Source organism: Neolamprologus brichardi, chromosome 14, assembly GCF_056152115.1.
Source record: "Neolamprologus brichardi isolate AB-2024 chromosome 14, ASM5615211v1, whole genome shotgun sequence".
In the NCBI taxonomy this organism is placed as follows: Eukaryota; Metazoa; Chordata; class Actinopteri; order Cichliformes; family Cichlidae; genus Neolamprologus; species Neolamprologus brichardi.
Genome location: NC_142117.1, coordinates 17,606,767 through 17,622,833, shown reverse-complemented (window position 1 = coordinate 17,622,833; position 16,067 = coordinate 17,606,767). Strand labels below are relative to the sequence as shown.

Sequence of the window (16,067 nt, the reverse complement as noted above, 5' to 3'; positions counted from 1 at the left end):
TAATAATATATTTTTTAAAAAACTTAAGCGCATAGTGGGTTTTTTAATGAGTTCTGGTGCCATCTAGTGGACAAGTCCTTCACTGCTTGTTCATATTTCCCCCCCTTGAAGTCCAAAGACTTTCTGGCTAATATAACTTAATATAATTAACCCGCTCAGTAAAGAAAACTATTGTTTCCCTCACAGTTAAACCCGTCTTAAAGGGAAAACCACGGAGATTTGAAACACGGGCTGGTTTATAACACTTAACACTAAAAGGCAAAATCAAGCCCGAGCATTGCACTCCCTCTGCACATGCTCAGTTAGGCGCATATGCAGTACAAATTTATTAAACCACCTATTCAAAAAAATAAATAAATAAAATAAAAATCAGGAAAACACAAATATTTTAGTTCTTTATGATGATGATTATTATTACTTTAGCCAAAGCACAACATTCAACCACTTAAACTACTGTCTTTGTTCACGAATTCAAGTAAATATGTATTATAAGTAATATAAAAATAATACTAATAGCTTACTATTTTTTCTTTTCCCTTTTTTTGTAACTCAGTGAATTTGACAATAAGTATATGATTTCAAGTAAAGAGCTTGTGTATACTGGTGAATTAACTATTAACCAAACCTCACACTCGGTGGTGCTCTGATGAATTTATTAAGCACTTTAAAGCTGTCAGAATAACTTAACAGTAAATGGATTTTTAAAAATCTCTTTTCTTTACTTTATTTAAAAATGTGTCATATGTAACTTTTTTCTCAGATGTCTTTACTGGACACTGCTAAAACTGGATTAATTTGAACTTCTAACAGGTATAACTGGAATAGACTAACAGAAGAAATGAGCAAGATCTCTAACTTTTGGTAACGCCTTGTTACAATTGCCTCTGAGTCCTTGTACTTTTATTAATATTTTTCGAAAAACCTAAATGGTTGGCCTTTGCAGCACGTTGCTCTGAATAAACCTAACTGGGCGTTTGTTCTTTTCAAACATCTGAGCAGCGATGTTGGTTTTACCCTTCTGGTTTATTCCTCTGCAAACATTATTCAGGAGGTTTAATCTCCACCTGCTTAATCATTTGCCTACCCTATAATCTATTATTTGAATTTTGCCACGTGAATAAAGGTTTTTCTTGTTACCTTAAAAAAAAATCCCAATAGCATGAACGATAAGTAATGTTTTTCAGTTTCAGATACTGTAACACGCCCCTGAACACTGGGATTGTAACCAAGGAGGATTTTACAGCCTGCACTGTTTCCACAGTTGACACTGACATTGAAATAACAGAACGACCCAGCAATCACAAACTTGTTGTTAGGTGCACTCTGGCTGTTATGACTGTTGTAGAATGGACAGATTATGAAACAATGCTCCCTGAGCACAAAAGGCACCCACTCATATTATCCAAACACCTGAACTCGCAGTGGGAGCAAACCACACAAAAGTGATTTCTATTTCCTTTGTGTCTCCAATGATGTGTCGTGCAGACACTTTGTGTGATTTTGTATCACTTTGTGTGTCCTTGTTTGAAATCTCTTTGCAGCAACTGTGTGGCTCGGCTTTGGCTATATTGCACTTTTGCTTGTGTTTATCTCACATTCGTGTTCCATTTCGGTCTTTTTGAACTATTCTGTGTATCTTTGGGGTCGTTTTGTCTCTTATTGCAGACGTTTTTGTCTCAGTTTGGTACATTTTGCATTTCTTCATTGGTGGGTGTATGTTTCATTTTCATTTCAAGCAGTACTCAAGGCCTCCCTCGACCAACTGGGCCTAGGGGCCTGTGTCCAGCAGGCCTCTAATCCTTTGGTGGCATTTTTAATAAGCAGTATGCCATGGCAGGAGAAAAACAAGAAGAAAGAGAGCTGGTTTACTTATGATGTCATTAGACTAGGATTAGTGTTAGGGTCTTGAGCAAGTTCTGATCTTTTGACAAACCTGAAGACCCTTTTATTGCCAAAAAAAGATGCCAGAGGTCTATGCGTGTGACAGTGTTTGCACAAAACACGCAAAAAATATGACCAGCTTTCCTGCAGAACTTACTGTACTACGTGCCTTTTTGTTTGCAGGGAAAAAACAATAGTTGTACAGTTCCTCAATGCTGGCCTCAGTTTGTGTGCACCCTTGGGAGTGCTGGTGCATGTGTGTGTGCGGGTAACTGTATGGGTGTGTGCCATGGTGCTGTAATGCTCTCACGAGGAAAACAATGGACCTTAAGGGTGCAGATAGAGAGAGCCGGCATTGTTTGCATACCAACAGATGTTCATTATCACACTTGACCTCTGTGTTTTTGCTTCTGCATTATGAGAGAAGTGTTCCATGTCAGGATAACAGGGTGTAACACAAAATCTCCACAGATTTGGCCTGTGTAGGATGGTTGACTTAGTTATTTATTTAGTTGTCATGATTGTATTTGGACGATCAGACTTCCCCTGTCATATTGGAAGTAAATATCTATTAAATATGTTCAAATTAAACAGATAACCGTTTCTGTAGGTATTATCTTGTACGCCTCAAACTTATTTGCTTGCACACCAAAAAACGCTAGGAAAAACAGCGCGACAGGAAAAGTCTGGGTTTCCGTTCACATGAACTATTATTCTTTATTTTATTTATTTTTATCAGTTTCATCAAGACGCGTGGCTATGCCAAATGAAACAAACCGCCTTGTTGCGCAACCATGCTTTCAGCGTTTCTTTCCGCGCGTGTTTGTTTTTCTCCACTGCTACTAGAGGGCGCACGGAGCTCGGCATCGAGAAAGCGGAAACTCGTACTAGCGATCCTTTCAAAATAAAAACGTGAGCTTTTTTTTTTTTAAACTTTCTTTCAGAGCGAGCCTGGGTGAGACCTCTGAAACAGTTTCAGTGTGTAAATTCACCCCGTTTCTAATACGAAATGGGTAAATAGATTTATTAAGATTAACATGATATGTTGCTGTATAGAGATTAGCTAGCTAAGGGCACATCATAACCTGTACAGGAACCATGGCAACAGGAGCCGAGATAACCTAGCTGACTATCCGCTATTAAAAAAAATTGCTAATAAAAACTTAAAAGCCATCCTGAAGGCCCGTGCTTCTGGTATAGTCGATAAAATGGAATAAATTCTTCTGTGAGCTCTATTTAAAACATTTTGTTTTGGCGGTAACAAACAGGAAGAGTGCTGTTTTTTTCTAGTTAGCTTTTTTTTAGTGGGCGCTAAAGCGGAATGGAGGAGGACTTTATGGGATGGGAACAGACGAGTGTGTCCCGGTGTTTCCAGCTCCTGATAGTTTACTGCGACGGAGCAGAGCATACTGTCAGAGGGGTTTTGCAGAGCTCATGACGACTAGCAGACAGACGAGCCAGCGGGACACGAGAGAGCGGCGGGGGGCTGGAAAATGGGAGCGGTGAAGTGAAAAAAAGCAGCCGAAAAGCGGACTGCCTGGATGGAAGGCACCAAAGTAAGTTCCTGGAAACACAGAGTAATGAGAAAAGTAACAAAGTCGCGTTTTCCCCTCTTCTTTTTTATCATCTCCCTTCTTCGTCTGCTTATTTTTTGTCTTCCAAGCTGTTAAATGTTGTCGGACAGAGAGCCTTGAGCAGAGGAGGGTGAGACATCTGGCCAGCTCAGATTTCACGTTTGCCTCTGTTTAAGAAACCGCCCCTGGTGTCCCGACTGACCCGACCGGGCTCTTGCGTGTCGTTAGCTCATGTTGTCCGGACACAGAGGGAGAAATAAACTTTATGGTGCTTGTCTACTGTAAACGATGCGCGCTGAGGTGACACGCAGAGCTGCAGTGACAGCTCAGAGGGGCGGGGTTGGCAATAAAAGTATGTAAACTGTTCTTGGAAATGAGCATGTGAGGGTTTTTTTTTTTTCTTCAAGTTATTCTAGTGTATTTAAGCAAAAGAACCCCCAACCCACCCCACCCCCAGCTCTGCCACGTACAGCTGCAGGAAATTTGATCTGCAGACAGAGGTGTCCGTGCAGTGCGTGGGTACCCGCCTCCCCTCTCGCAAGGCATGGCACGACGGTTTAAGTTGTGGCAATGCTGACCGAGCTGCGGCACTTTTTGCGAGCGTTTGGTCGGCCTTTTACGATGAAAAAGAGGAAGAGAAACTCTGACACTGACACAAAGCCATAAATGAGAGAGAAGAGGATATATAGATGAAAATAGAAGCAAATAAAAGCTCTGCACTCACATTTTCTTCACATTTACTGATGCAGTCCAAATCCCCTCCTTTGAGCTTGACCGATATTTTTTTGGAGCCGATATTGATTATGTCCCCTCCAACAATACTGTCATTGTTAAATCGGTGAGTATTCTTTATTTTTATTTTTTTTCTATATATAAACAAAAAATGAACAAACAGTATATTGAAGTTGCACTAGAAAGATGGAAATGATTGGGCTAGTGCTGGGGAAATATTGGCCTATTTGACAGATTTCAGCTTCAGGCCAAAACAAGATTAAATCTGGACAGTGTTGGAGACACTTGGCCTCAGGATGGGCAATTCAAGCAACAGTACTGTTTGGCCAACAGTGCACAGTTGTAGCAGAGTTTGGGGTTTTTATGCTAGCGCTACCCAGCAGTAAGGTTTGTGCTAGATCGCCTATTTGTTATTATTAGTAATTTTTTTCTCAAAATTCCTTTGCTGTAATTGTGTTTGGCTTTGCCTGTTTTTCCTCTTTGTGTTTTCATCTTCTTCTTTTGGTTATGGCTCATCTGCCTCCATCTCACCCCGTCCTTAGCATCCTCTTCTGGCACACCAACCCTTTGCATGTCCTCCTGCATGGTTGTACTATTTGTATAGCAGCAACAAATCCACAGGCGGTATCAAAGGCGTAGTCTTTTAGGTTTGTGAAATTCCATACTGACGTTATTGTTCTAGGTTTTTTTTTTTTCATTTTTTTTTAAATTTCTTTATTCATTATTGCCATCTTCTGGCAAGTGCGCCCCAGGGTGGCTGTGGTTACAACGTAGCTTGCCATCACCAGTGTGTGAATGTGTGCGTGAATGGGTGGATGACTGATTGTGTAAAGCGCTTTGGGGTTCTTAGGGACTAGTAAAAGCGCTATACAAATACAGGCCATTTACCATTTACTATAGAGGTGTTATATCTTATCAGGCACAGGTAATGTGACGCAGTGAATTCAACTTTTTGTAGCACTTTTCTAATCACACTGACAGCTAAAAGCAGTAAAAGCACTACAAAAAGACCATGTGATGTGGTGACCTGTTGGGGGAAAAGGGGTAGCAGCTTAAATTACCTTCTCCAAATAGTCAGGATGGTCTAGGAGAGGATACCACCTGGGGAGTACATGCAGGGGGGGAGTTATCTGGTGTTTTTTTTTTTTGTTTTCCTCCATATTTGTGTTATCAAATATCAAACCGACCTTGTAAGGAGCTGGCAGGATAAAGACTATTTTAGTGTTTAGTACCTGCTTAGTCAAGTGATGTAAACCTATGAAAACTGCAGAATGACACTACTTCTAAACTACCCAGAGTTAATCTTTCCTGGTTGAATGGGCTGATACTAACTGACTGATGTCTCAGGCAGCTAGTTTTGGCTACAGTACTAGATTACTATTACTGCCGCATGGCTATGTAAGCAGCATTTTCATGCTGTACCTGCTGATGATTATTCTAGCAGCCTTGTAAACTTTTTGGTAATTTCTACTAATATATGTGTATAAACTACAATTACCTGTGTAAAGAGTGTTACTTTTATTCAGGCCATCCAGATAAACATCCAGCGAGTTATTTTTATTCTGAAGTACTGTCCTGCTAGCTTTTCAGAGTGCATTGGGATGAATGTGATTAGTCTCTTTGCCTCAGATTTTATTTATTCGCCAGAACTGATGGCGTTTCATTGGCACCTAATTGTTTTAAAACACTTAAGCAGTGCTGGTTTAATTCAAACTTCTCGTCTCCACCTCATTGTCATGCATTAATTTGGCTTAAAAGGATTAGTGCAGCATCCATCTTCTAATTACACACTTTTTAGTCTTCAGCTTGAAGATTAAATTGGGACAGAGAAGTCTCAGTGACATAACGAATACATCAGAGCACCGGAGGATGCTAAACACATTGGGGGCTCAAAGAGGTCTGACTCTTTTAAATGGGAGGGCTAAACAGAGAGATAGTTAGATAAGTAACGCTTTAAAATGTGCCTGCAGTATATTTGTATTCTACAAATTTGGTTACATTTAGATAAAGAAGACACAGTAGAAGATCTTTTATTTGAACTTACACAAGGATTTTGCTTGCAGGCAAATAAAAGCGATGCTTTTCGATTGACTTTTGACACATTTATCTGATAAGTCTGATCACACTACAGAAAATTGAGCAACACTGTGATAATATTTTGCAAAACTCTGCATGTAGCTTGCAAAGATAAGATTGATCCCATAAAAATAATCACTGTGCATGTGTTCATATATAACTAATGGCTGATAAATCCTCAGGGGCCAGCAGAGGTTAATGTGCGGCTTTCACGGGATGAAGAGGTGTGAGAAGACCTCTGAAAGCGAGAACATGTCGGAGGCTGATTTCACAGTCCTTTGCCAATTGCCCTCTCAGGGGGGCTTTTGTAGCTCGTGCTGCTGTTGGATAATTGCAGCAGTTAGAATGTGTCTGATCTGGAGGCGCTGCCTGCAGTGGTTTGCTGTTAGCTGAGATTTATTGGCAAGAAGCTGGGAAGCACACCTGGCGCAGAAAGTTCAGCACTAATGCAGAGGGAGCGAACAGTGGAGGAGGGGGAGAAGGGTTGATGAAAGTGGCTGGATAACCACAGAAGTGACAAACTGCTGAAGAGCACTTGGTTTTACAGTTTTCCACATATAGGCTACGTCCACACTAGCCCGGATAGATTTGAAAATGGCGTTTTCGTCTGAAAACGCTCCGCATCCACACTAGCGTTTTCAGTCATTTTCACAGAGTTGTGCGTCCACATTGAAATGTCCGAAAACGCTTACGTTCCAGCATTGCGCATGCGTGAAACACAAGAAGGTTCGGCCGCGGCAAAATGTCGAGGAAAAGCACCGAGTTTTTTAAACGGACTAACAATGAGGTGGAGTTGTTGCTGCAAGTAACACAAAAGTACAAAGTTGCAAAAGAGTGAGAATTAAATTATTTGAAGCATGTACAAACTGATATCAATCTTTAATAGGGCTGTCAAAATTGAGAGCAAACAAAACAACTGCTGTATAATGCCCTCCGCTATCTTTGTTGAATTGGTCACATGACTGTATCACATGACTAAAATGCGTCATCGTTTTCGAAAGTCTCCATTTTCGTGGTCAACACTGCGACGCGAAGCACCATCTTCAAGTGTATTCGTTTTCGAGAGCGTTTCCAAAACGCAGTCTCAGTGTGGACGGGAGGCCAAAACGGAGAGAAAACGATGAGAAAACGATTTTCAAACGAAAACGCATTAGTGTGGACGTAGCCATAGTCTGCCTATAGCATTCCTCTCTGTAGTTGCAGGCTGGGGTGAAGTAAAAGTTCTGTGTCAGTGTGCCTACGTAGAGCCTACATCTAGGGGTGTTCAATGTGCTCCTGTAAACTCATAAAAAAAACCTGTGTAATTGAGCTTATTGGATAAAAAACATTGAATATCAAAAATACAGTATGAAAAGCACAGACGGTGACAGCAGTGCTTTCATTGCTTCTAACACTCACTTGAGGACTTTATGTGTTATAACCTCACTGTTCTCCACGCCTGGATGGTGAACCAGCAACAGCACAAGCACGAGTAGCCCACAGACTGGTTGTACCACTTACTTTGGTCACTGCCTCCATCTGACAACAGACCAAGGTCATTTTAGTTAACTAAAACTGGATGTGAAAAACATTTTAGGTAACTAAAATAAATATAAAAGACCTTTTGAAAAAAATTAAAAAACTTGCTTTATGAGACATTCATGGACTTGCATTTTGAGACTTTAGAAGTCTACAAGACTGAGAGTCAGCTGCTTTCATTTTTTTTTTGTAATACCTGTGCTGAAATCTTGCCTCTGACGTATGTCCTCCATACAATCATAAATAATAAAAACTAAATCCAATTCTGAAACTGATAGAAACTAGCTCTCTATGGTCTGCTAACCAGTGTTAATGAATTTTGATTCGGTTTTAGTCCTAGTCTTATTTTCCTTGATATTAAATGTGAATTGTGTCCTTATCTCTGCTCTTCTCTTCCGCCCACACATGGGTGGAGCCAGCTGTACCATTTCCCATTTAAAAAAAGAAAATAAATAATGTTCTGATTGGATTTTGTATCTTCAAAATATTTTTATCTAGTTTTTATTTGATGACAAAAGTGTCGTACATTTCATCACAGTTTTTTTTCAGTTTTTTTCTTGTGTTCATCTGGGGAAAAAAAGCCATTGATAAAAATTGTTAGTCGTGAAAGTAAACAGTGTTTGCTAATGCACTTCAACTGGAAAATCAGTAGACCTATGCCATTCTTTATGACAATCAGTTTTCATACATAAGATTTTAAATGTAGACTCAGAGAGATCTTTCTTCAATGAATTCATTAGCGGCTGTGGCTTAGGAGGTAAATTGTCTACCAATTGGAAAGTTGGATGATCAAATTTGTGGCTACTTGCGTCTGAACTGTTGAACTGTTGGGCAAAATACTGAACTCCCAAGTTGCTCTTGATGCATCTATGTGAGTGTGTGTGATTGGCTGAATGAGCCTTTTAGTTTAAAAAAAAGTTGCATGTGAACTGTGCTGCTTGTAAAGAACTCAGCGTTCCAACATGTCCCTTAATGTCTGGTCAAAATGTGCAGCTCGGGGGACGTGCACAGTCCGCACTTGGAACGCACAGTCACGGCTTTCTATCGCTTTTACAGATTAACCAATAGCAGTGTGTACAGGGGTCAAAACAGCAAAACACTGCACAGAGGTGAGCGGCTTTGGCTGAGCAGACTTTGAGGCACGCATATGTTAAACAGCAAGTAATGTGTAACTACGCTCCTCACGCTCATACGTAATGTAAGGGGAATACATTTTAACTCTTTCTAGATGTTACTGAAAATACATTTTGCCTTTTTTGGAAAGCCTTAAAATTAAATTCATTCATACTGAATGTTGTGCTCTTGGTAATGTCCAATAAAAAAGTGGAACTTCTAAGAGTTTTTTTTTTTTTTTTTAAATTTGCAACAGCATGACAGTTATTCTAGTTTACTTATTTAAAAACAGGAGGGCAAGGGTGTCATTTTCTCATAGCTATACTGGTGCAAAGCTGCAGGTTTTATCTTTTAACACATACTCTTCTGTTTAACGCATGCAACAACTTCACCATGACTTTTCACTTCTAACTATTACACAACTCTTAACCTCTGTCCATTTTCTGTTTGTGAGTGTGTGTGTGTGTGTGTGTGTGAGTATACTTGTTGCCTTAGTTGAACTGCGTGACTAGACACTGTTAAGCTCCCATTCATTCCGATACACGCAGAGGCAGCACACAAGAGCTGAATATAGGTATGACTGGCTATTCTCTGGTTTGGTCTTGGTTCAGTTTTGCAGTATTTTTATTGGATGATTATATATTTATTCTGCAATTTATTCTCTTTTTAAAGCTTTTTAAAATTGTGGAGCAATTTTTAAATTTCAGTCATTTCATTTATAAAGTTTCTTTCCGTATTTGCTGTGCTTTACAGTGCAGTCACATGGAAATAGCATTTCAGAAGGAGAAATTGTTTCTGACTGTGTCTTCTTAATACACCGAGGCTCAGAGGATGTGGGCACATCTCTCTTATTTTTTTTTCTCCCTAATTTCAAAATGGATCAAAGATTTACGATACACTCAGTTTTATAACTATGCGTATGCATTCTAGTGAGTTGACTAAGAAAGTGCAAATGAACTCATTGATCAAAGAAATTAGGTCACACCCATTGGGAAGTCAAAAGAGAGAGGGAGAGAGACAGAGAAGGGGGAAATTGGGGCTACTCAAGTTGCACAAATAAAAGCGTGAAGTCTTTTTCTCAGAGCTATACAAAAGCCTTCACAGCTCCTCAAATTTCTAAAATCCAGGTACTCTGTTCGGTAGTTCAGGCAAGGTTGGATTTGATGGTGAGTGAGAGGTGCAGTTTCTCCAGATGGCAACTGTGCCCAGGAACCGTTTTTAACCTGGCAGGCAGGAGTGTTGTTAAGAGGGCTTTTAATGTAAATAGTGAATTTGTTCTCTCTCCAGAGAATAATGGCTCTCTTGCTGTGGCTCGGTCTCTTGCTGCTGGCGGACGCCCAGTCCAGCGCTGTTAAGAACTGCCATCCTGGTTGCCACTGTGAAGTGGAAAGCTTTGGTCTCTTCGACAGCTTCAGCTTGACCAAAGTGGACTGCCGAGGGCTGGGACCCAGCACCTCCATGCCCATACCAATCCCACTGGACACTGCTCACTTGGACCTGTCCTCCAATGAAATGGGCCCACTCAGTGACACTATGTTGGCTGGTCCAGGCTACACCACCCTCATCAGTTTGGACCTCAGCAGCAACCACATTACAAAGGTAAGTAATTTAAAGAACTCCTATATATGTCCTTGACCCACTAAAGACTAAACTTTCACTGGTGGTTTTTCAGGCATTTGGGTTCTTTTTACAGTTTTTTTTTTTTTTTTTTTTTTTTTAATTGTTTTGTTTTTGTCATTTGCTGTGTTGTTTTCGGTGTTATTTGCCCAGATTTTGATGTGGCATCTTGCCTGGGATTACCGTAATGACCCTTATATCACTGAAAAGCACAGAGTTGCTGCTTTCAGGAGCCATTGGAAGTTTTGTTATTGCGCCAGTAGTTCAAGAGTTACAATAGTTTGACCTAAAAGTTTAACCTAAACCCATTGAGCGCGCCAACGCTCCATATGGGAGGATTATAGTACTAGTGTAATAATTTTCTGGTACAGTGCTGTAAAAAAGTATTTTCCCCATTCCTGATTTCTTATTTTTTCTTTCAGATCATCAAACAAATTTTAATATTAGTAAAATATAACCAGGGTAAATACAAAATGAAGTTTTTAAATGAATGTTTCTTAAGGAAAAAAAAAAAGCTGTCCAAAGCTACCTGGCTTTGCGTGACAAGGGATTTGTCCCCTGTTAAATCATGATTTGCCAAAGATTAACCACATATTTAGAAAGCTGAGTTTAATTTCACTAGCCACACCCACACCTGATAACTGCTAGTCCTGTTGAATCAAGAAATCTGTTAAATAAAAGCTGTCTGACAAGTAGGCTAAAGGATCTCAGAAAGCAGCACATTATAATCACTATCTAAAGAAACTGAGAAACAGTTACAGACACCTGTCGGTCTGAAAGGGGTTACTAAGCTGTTTTTAAGGCTTTGGGACCCCAGTGAACCATACTGGTAGCCATTCTCCATAAGTGGAGAAAACTTGGAACAGTGGTGGTGACCACTTTATATCTAGAGCACTTCCATAACTCATCCAGGAGATCACAAAAGAACCCAGAACAACATCTAAGGAACTGCAGGCTTCACTTGCCTCAGTTAAGATCAGAGTTCATGATTTAACAATAAAGAAAGAGACTGGGCAGAAGTGCATCCATGGGAGAGTTCCAAGGAGAAAGCCACTGGTGACCATAAACAACGACACAAAGGCTTGTTTCACATTTGCCAAAAACATGTTGATGATCCCGAGGACTTGGAAAAATATTCTGTGGACTGACGAAGGAAGAGCTGAACTTTGTGGAAAGTCTTGTTATATCTGCACAAACCTAACACAGCATTTCATAAAAAGTACATCATATCAACAGTTAGACACGATGGTGGTAGTGTTATGGTCTGGGGCTGCTTTGCTGCTTCAGGACCTGGACGACTTGCCGTAATCAGTTACAGCAAGCATGAATTCTGCTCTTTACCAGAAAATCCTGAAGTTCAAGCCTTGAAGTTCAAACACACTTGTGTTATGCAGCAGGGCAATAATCTGAAACACACCAGCAAGTCAGCCTCTAAATGACTAAAAACAAAACAAAATGAACGTTTTTGGCCTAGTCAAAGTCTGGACCTAAACCTTCATGTCAAGTTGTAGAGGTGAGCAAATGAATACAGATAAAAACATTTCCAGAAGTAGTGTTTGTTTATTCTGTATGGGCATGCTACTTTTGTAAATATAAATTTCTTGTTCTTGTGTAATAAAATCACAAATGTTCTAATTGTCAAGCAGTTTGAGACTATTTGAAACATAGGTATGAATAGTAGATTCCATTTCTGCTCAAATCCTACACACCTTGCCCTTAATGTAACCTGCTCACCACTTAATGACGCATAGGTTATTGGGCGTGAAGTGTTGCATTCCTTACTATCCTAAAGTTGTGTTTTTTTCCCTCATGGTCAGGAATTTTACTTGTGCTATTATTACACTTTTCTCTCGCATACTAATTTTTTATGCCTTTTTTTAAACAAAGATTTATAACTTGGGCTGAATCTGCAGTGTTTTGTAAATTCTACCAGCTTATTCTCACTTAGATTCAGACATACGCAGCTCAGACCTGCTCCCTACTGCCAGCTAGTTTGGAGTGTTATCTCCAAATACTCTAAAGGACAAATCATTAAATTATATATCAAGTTTTTACAAGGACACAAAATTGATGGAGTCTGATACACAGAGCGGAGTGTTGAGAGAGATAGACGAAGCCAGTTAAAACCTTTTTCAAAGTTCACTGGACCGCTAATGGAGCACAATGGACATGCAAGTCTGTAGCTAACACCTCTGCTAGCGTCAGAGATAACAGCTCAAGTATTTCCCCTTTCTGGTCCCATTATGGTGCAAGCTCCACCAGTCTCACAAAATAAATGAAAATATTTACTTGCAGCTTACTGCTCAATGTTTATTCTTTCTTTTTATCTTTGTTAACTTGTTTCCTTCCTTCATACTTCCAGATAAGCCCCAGCGCACTGTCCAAGCTGCGTTATCTGGAGTCTTTGGATCTGAGCCACAACAGCTTGGAGAGCCTCTCGCCGAGCTGTTTCTCTGGGCTCCCCCTGGTTGAAGTTGACCTCAGCCACAACAGCTTCCGGGAGTTTGACTTGGAGGTGTTTGCTTCCAAGGTTCACGGTGAACCTGTTAGTGTGGATCTGTCTCAAAACAAGCTTGTTTCAGTCTCTGCTGCTTTGTACGGCCGAGTTTTACACATCCAGAGCTTAACTCTGTCGTCAAACCAGCTGTCAAGCGTGCCGAGCCTGGCGGGACTTCTTCTGAGGTATCTCAATCTGGATGGAAACCCTATCAGACAAATCACAGAGGGAGCCTTTGCTCAGCTGAAAGATCTGGTTTATTTATCTCTGAGTGGCCTCCCCGAACTCGAGCACATCAGGCCAATGAGCTTCAAAGGTCTCCAGAGCCTGCAAGTTCTGGATCTATCAAACAACCCGAAGCTCAAGAGCCTGAGCCCCACAGTGTTTAGTGGGCTAGACTCTCTGCAGGAGCTGAATTTGACCGGTTCTGGCATAGCATCCTTGCCAGCTAACATGCTGACCCATCTGCCCAGCATTAAGAGTATCACACTGGGACGAAACAACCATTGCTGGAGGACCCAGAAACAGGGACTGTTCCACCGGCAGATGGGGCAGGTCCAGCATAACGAGGTGCTGACCTGTAACACAGACGGCATTGTGCTGTGAGACCATATCTGAGGGAATGGACTGCTTCTTGGAGCCTTGATACCAGAGCTGTGCCTTTATTTGCTTAGAGATGAAAACACTTTTATTTGTGTGTGTGTGTGTGTGTGTGTGTGTGTGTGTGTGTGTGTGTGTGTGTGTGTGTGTGTGTGTGTGTTGCTCTTATTAAGTCACAGGGATATTTTGGAGTGTCTTTTGAATATCTGAGGTAGCCTTCATGAAGTATCATACATGCTGTATCTTTTTAAAACGCAGTCTCTTTTTATGTAGCACATTTTCTTTAAAATGCAGTGTTGTCTAAACTGGTAGAGAACCTGTCATGAAGTCACAACTTAAGCAATGTTTATACATTACTTAAAGTACTGGAGTGTACTTCATGTACACTCAAGGGATTTTACACCACACCACTGCATTTCTTTGTAAATTTGCTGGTGTAGTTTGAGCGGTATGCAAATGTCCACTCATATATTGCTTCTCATTAGCTTTTAATGGATATCCAAGCTTAGTAATGACCAAATGAACAAAAAAGGACAAAAAAAGCCAAAAAATATAAGCACCATACTTTGATGAAGTGACATAACTGCAGGTATGAAAAAAGACGGTCCATAATGAATGTGCCATCTGCATTGATTGTGGCACTAGTACACCTCTTCATGGACAGGAACACTGTGGGAAGGCAGCCCACTCTTCAGTCGGTGCAGCCCAGAGTTGCTGCTGAATCTGTGGAGAGGAACTCCACAGGTTTTCTGTGGTTGAGATCAGGGCTCATTGCTCATTGGCATCTTGTCTGGCGGTCCGCCCTGCCTCTGTCATTCTAATGGGACGATCATGGTCAGGTTGCCCCAGATGGGATTTTTTCCAAACCTATGATGGCTTTTTATAGGGTTGGGTGTGTTTGATAGAGGAGTGGCCATCTGGGGTACTTTGGGTAAAGGCATTGTGACACTCTTTGCTAAAAATAAAATGTTGGGAATTATCAAAAAAGCAACCCCACAATAGAGAAAAACTCTTCCCAAATTGGGCCAAAAGTAGAGTGGTGTGTTATTAAATCCCTTGAGTGTGCTTCAAAGCGGACCACATTACGATTTAATTGCACTTATTAGATTTGCGGTATTGTTTTATAATAATGCACTTAAACCTTTGGAAAATATCATTCCTTCAAAGCGTTGCTGAGAACGACAGCACCGAGGGACTTTTGTTGACCAGTGACCACTAAGATTTTTCATGTGACATTGAATGTGACGCTTGACAGAAAAGGTTAGGGGAGGGTTTTCTTTAGAAGACTGATACCACTCTTATTTTTTAGAATGAAGTTTATCTTTGCTCAAAGACAGGAAGCAGAGAAAGCAGCCTAGCTCTGTTGGAAGAACCAGCTTTCCACCGACGAGCCACCGGTGCCTGATCCGAAAACTGGTTCCACGCACTCCCACCGAAATGAGACTGATGCCAAGCAAAACTGCTTTTCTTACCGCTGTTGATGATATCAGATGCTACAAATTCTTAGATGAGATTCTGTCAGTATCCCACAGATTATTGCTCAACTATTCCTGCGTAGCACTAACGATCTCCAGCGCTCAAACCTATTTAATCGTCAGCCGGTGATTAAGAACCACAAGCACCATCATTGCAGCACTTGAAGTAAGGTTTATTTAACATGTCCTTGCCTGCTTTGCTTATTCCATGGAAACACAGTCCACCTACAAGAGATACAACCCGTTCATTTGCTGGATTTTCTCACTTTTTTCTACAGAACCAGGCTGTCTTCGTATAAGCCTGTATTCAGTCTTAATGTTAAGCTATGCCAACAGTGGCTGCTGGTTAACACAATACGTTAAGTATTTCACACAAAAACAACTCCCCCAAAAAACATTGAACTCTAGAATCCAGGGAGCAGATTCCTTTAAGTGCGTGGGAAACAAAGTCAAGTCTTGTTACACATGCTGAGGGTAAAATTCTTTTCCTTGTTACACCCACAAAATGACCATTTCATTACTTGATTTTTGTGTTTGCTTGTTTGTTTGTTTGTTTTTTGTGCCCATTGAGCCCGAGCTGAACTGTTCCTCTCCACAGCTACACTACAAAACAGGACATAAGCGTCCTCGACTGTGCAGACCTGGAGTCGCTGTGACTCCCGGTCACGTTGTCCTCCAGCTGAGCGGGATGGGTTTCATAGCAGATTGGCTCATATCCAGTATTATTATCACTTGTTATCACATACTTGGTGATGAAACGATGCCGGTATGTGTTAATGTTTAAACATCGAGCAGCGCTGTGCTTACCTTGGCATTCCTGTGGCATTCAGTGCAGCCTCAAGACTGCACATTAGGGTTTTAGTCTGCAATCTGTAAAGGCGCGATATTTGAAAGCAAATCTAGTCTTTTCAGTTTAAGTGGAGGAAAGTTTAGCAGAGACTTTATATTTGTATGTATGTAACTATGCTGTATATAACTTTATAT

General features: G+C 40.7%; 1 protein-coding gene across 2 annotated transcripts; it reads left to right on the top strand.

Annotated features, from left to right (window-relative positions):
• Positions 1 to 3,023: 3,023 nt before the first annotated feature.
• On the top strand, positions 3,024 to 16,067 carry tsku (tsukushi small leucine rich proteoglycan homolog (Xenopus laevis)). Of its 2 annotated transcripts, none has more exons than XM_006804663.3 (3): positions 3,024 to 3,437; positions 10,182 to 10,493; positions 12,874 to 16,067. In XM_006804663.3, exons 1-3 carry the CDS (start codon positions 3,423 to 3,425, stop codon positions 13,612 to 13,614), a joined length of 1,068 nt encoding a protein of 355 aa, XP_006804726.2. In that variant the 5' UTR covers positions 3,024 to 3,422; the 3' UTR covers positions 13,615 to 16,067. The 2 variants fall into 2 exon arrangements, with proteins under 2 accessions (XP_006804726.2, XP_006804727.2); XM_006804664.3 differs by lacking the exon at positions 3,024 to 3,437 and adding an exon at positions 9,412 to 9,468.

What these genes read in the sequence shown, in the direction of transcription:
- tsku (XM_006804663.3), top strand. An exon ending in GCAGCAACCACATTACAAAG is followed by an intron (nt 10,494 to 12,873) that starts GTAAGTAATTTA and finishes TCATACTTCCAG; the next exon opens with ATAAGCCCCAGCGCACTGTC.